The sequence below is a fragment of the Tachysurus fulvidraco genome, chromosome 1, assembly GCF_022655615.1.
Source record: "Tachysurus fulvidraco isolate hzauxx_2018 chromosome 1, HZAU_PFXX_2.0, whole genome shotgun sequence".
Classification (NCBI taxonomy): Eukaryota; Metazoa; Chordata; class Actinopteri; order Siluriformes; family Bagridae; genus Tachysurus; species Tachysurus fulvidraco.
The window spans coordinates 9,018,344-9,022,544 of record NC_062518.1 but is presented as its reverse complement, the minus strand read 5'-3'; the positions used below and the strand labels follow the sequence as shown (position 1 = coordinate 9,022,544).

Below are 4,201 nucleotides of genomic sequence, written 5' to 3'. Positions count from 1 at the left end.
TTATTTTATAAATTAAATGAAAAATACTGCAGCTAAAATCTGTATTGATTAGAAATGGAAGAAAAGGGGCACCAGGTATCACACTTAAAAATTCACTTAATTCTTATGAAAAGTGTTAGGTTAGGACTGCAGACCGCTTCAGATTTCATTCCTTTTACTACATTTGACATTCATATGAATTTTAACTGCATCCAACAATATCTCCCATACATCTTCACATATGTATAAAATTTTCATAAGATCAGATTCAGGACACAAGCAATGAATGAGGCAACAGTATGGGAAATCATAAATATGTTAGTGAAATCTTACACCATGCCTCTCTGACCTCAAGCCATCATTATAATAGTTCTCATTTTGAGTACTATGCCATATATTCTTGAACAATAAAGAATTAATAGTGTAAAATATGCAATTTTGCTGTAAAATGAAATTCGCCTGCTGTTTATCATTTTGCTGTCGATTACATGGATTCTTCAATATTCCATTATAATATACATATATAGTTATCCTCCTATACACATAATAAGCACATTACTAGGAGACATAATGGGATACTGGAAAAACAGTACTGTGTTGCTTGCAGACATCTTGTCACGACCCATCACCAGATGGTAACCAGGACCGATCCAATCTTTCTGACTAATACTTCTCACTATAGCTCTGATCTGGCAATAATTATGCTCTTTCATCAATTTGAACTGTGAAACATTATTCACTAGATGTCTTTTTTGTGTAGTTGTGTATTTCTCAAGTCATTTCTTGTTTGGTAATGAACGTGTTTTGATACTTGCCCACATATCGAATGACAGATATCTCGCACAGTGGGGCATTAGTAGTTGCGGTCATCACTTCTCACAATAGAGTGACTAACAGGCACAGTGTGTCAGTGTGAATCTGTACTTTTGGGTTTGGATTGTTTTTGGTTAACTTTTTTCTTGCCAGGCCTTAGAAAAATTATCTTAGGTCATATCCATTTAGAAGCCCAATTTCTGAACTGATTTATGAAAATATGGTAAACAAAAATCCTTGCAATGGTCACATTAAGCAAAATAAGCTTGGGCAACAGTGAGTCATGCTAATTTTATGTTATCGGACATGTGCGAGGTTAATACACTTAAAGATGTAAGGATAGGAATGTTGTCCTGTGAGAGTGATTGTAGCGTTTCCATAAAGCATAAAGCATTTACATCACTGTTGTACCTTTGATGATGTATTTACATCATATTTACTTTAGGAAACAAAGCTTTCTTTGTACACTATGCTCTTTTTTCATACAGTACATGCACATGTTCTCATCTTTCTCCTCCTTTGATCAATGGCCTTCAGATATTATTCTGTGGTTATTTTTTTCACACTGCTGACAGTTGCCCAAACCTCAAAAGCCATAGGAGAAAACAAGCATGACTCATGAAATCTTATATAAACACCTGTGGGGCAAAGATACAGGTAAATTTAATATGTGGTATTTTAGACTTTTCAAGTATTTATAAGATAAGCAGTAACTGCAGGTTTAGGCCTGCAAGATTGACAAGGCTAGAAGCTGGGTTAAGTAAGGTAAAGTGGAGATGAGCATTTGAAGGACTGACAGCTATTTAAAAACAAAATCATATACACTACAATAATTTTCATTTTTCATCAACTTTCACTGATACAGGCAATAATAAATTTGCTTGAATGCATAGATTAAACTCGCATCCATAGGCATCTCAGGTAGATATGTAACTAACATGGATGCTGCATGCCTGTGAGCTGACCTCTTGACCTTGTGAAAATGAGTCTCTAAAAGATGAACATTAACTGTTCTTTAGCCTTTACCCCTTCCCTGAGGGAGGCCAGGTCACTGCCTGCATAAAATGTTCAGTATTAAACCAAAAATGCACACCATTTAAGATCTGCACTGATTTTGTTTTCTGCAGCCATTTCATAATATATACCTTTTTTTATTTGTTTGAATTCAAACAACAAATTCGCAGGCAAGTCTACATAAAAACTGAGACAAGATCCTTTTGAAGCTTCCACTGACTTTACTTAAAAAAGACTTTTTTGGTACAAAGCGTCTACATACATAAGCAGTACAAATAAAACCATTGTGTAACACATATCTACCAGTTATAAATGTGTGCTATCATTGGGACCATTTATATGTTTATTTCAAAATAAATAATGCCTTTTTACAGTGCCATTACTATCTGAACCAAGAAACACCCTTGGCGGCTCATTTTTTGCAAGAAAACTGCTCATATGGACTACTCATAAGGTCAATGACATGATGTCCCTGGAGACCAATTAACATATACATATTCAAGTATTTCATTTCAAGCAAAAGCACTGAATACTACTCTTGTACACTGAAAATATGCAAGACATTATTGCTGTTTTCCCTTTGAAATGATTGTTCCATTATTTTGTACTGTATATATGCATTAAAGACAGGGAAGTATGGATAAAATGACAAAGAGGATTATTAATATTATGGTACAAGTATGTGGTGTTTTAAAACTGCTCTTGCTCAAAGTTCAATCTTGACTTGGTCGCAAATGTCCTCAACGGCGGTATTCCCTGTTGTTCACTTCATCTTACTGTAGAGAATCTCTCATGACACCGCCTTGGACTTTACCTTCATTCTCCACAGCCCATGTATTGGATCTTAGAGTACAGTTTAGCATAGCTCATCCCTAATCAAACCATGCTTTTCCTAAAACGGAAAGTTTAACACGATGACAAGAGAAGGTTGCTTTGAGTCTCTTCTTTGAGTTTATTCCCAAAAAGGTAGCACCATAATATTACCATATGGAGCAGTTCATTAAAAAAATAGTGCCATTAAATATTGTCCTTGGCATTGTGCAATCTGCCGATGTTTTTTCTTCATTATTGCACCGCAGGGAGTCGGGTGAAAGAAGGTGCATATAAAGCAAATATCATTTTAATTTAAAAAAAAAAATGCTCCCAATTGTGTAACTTTAGAATCGCAGGTGCAAATGAGACAGAGTCGCTCCGTCTCAGGGTTGGGGTTTTTGTGGAATGAAGACATACTCACTGCTATACATACTCCATTGGTAATTCATTGGGAATGATTCTGGCTGTGCACCCTGTGAATCAGAGACTTTAATCTTTTCTGTCGCCTGATACATCACTCTTACATTCAGCTCTATCACTAAAGTCTCTTCGGCTGGGTAAGGCAGGAGATAACACAGAGTGTTCGTATCTGTATTTCTAAATGATGCTCGGGTTCATTAAGGAAGCCTCGCTTGATCAAGGTCGAGGCTTATAATCCCTTTAAATCTCTGCAGTTTTTGCTTCACTTATGGTCAACGAGGCTCTGGAGGCATGGGGGAATTGAGGGCTTCTGTTGGACACAGTCATCAGGGGCCGATGAAATTCTTGCTGTTCCTGGTCTTGGATTTTCTTGGCAAGCCTTTTGAACTTTCTGGAGCGGAGGATGGGAGGGATTCCTCTCCTCAGCCTTTGAGCAGCTATCCGTTGCCACTGCTCATATCTGGAAAACTGGACATTAAGAGGCTTCCTTGAGCTATCCTGCAAAACAAAATGAATTCATCAACATGAGGAACCAGCCTCATGAACTGCAGTAACTCTAGAAGTCATATATGCTTCTTTATTTCACATTCCCCCCATATCTTCTGTTCGCTATCTCACTTCCTGAATTAGTTCACCATTACTATTAAAGTGCCATTAGCAATAATTGATTTTGAACTTTAGACTAGAGTAGGTTTAGTTCAAATGTTTCACTGTCTCACTGGCATTTGTTCTATTCTCCACAACTGCAGGGTCAAAAACAGCTCCCTTGTTTGCGATTCACATCACGAGCGTGATTATGTACACATACTCAGTGTCAATGTTCTGTTCTTAAATTCAGCCCAATTGTTTTTCTGCTAGTTATCTTGTTTTTGTTGTTTTGAAATGCAAGCCTTGGCCAGCCAGCTGGCCTACAGTCTTGCCAGTGCTTAACATATTTTCATGCCAAGACCACATGGCGTAGCCACGCACCAGAATGTGGCACGGCACTTGTTTTGGTGTTTTGAATAATGACATCATTCCATGTGTGGTCCAATAGCATTTGTGTTACTATATGTTTGCCGAGCTGTCTTTCTCTATTTATCCACTATATTTTCTTTAAAACTGTCAACTGTTCATTATCTCTGCTCTTTTTTCCACATTACTCAGCAGTTTTAGATAGAAT

At 37.1% G+C, this 4,201-nt stretch overlaps 1 protein-coding gene across 1 annotated transcript in view; it reads right to left on the bottom strand.

Moving 5' to 3' along the window:
• Window positions 1-3,088: 3,088 nt before the first annotated feature.
• The window catches only part of igf2a (insulin-like growth factor 2a), a 3,878-nt gene continuing 2,765 nt past the window's right edge, over window positions 3,089-4,201 (bottom strand). The window contains 2 exon segments of the mRNA XM_047807978.1: window positions 3,089-3,324; window positions 3,327-3,537. Of these exon segments, the coding sequence (XP_047663934.1) occupies window positions 3,302-3,324; window positions 3,327-3,537 (234 nt within the window). The 3' untranslated portion in view covers window positions 3,089-3,301.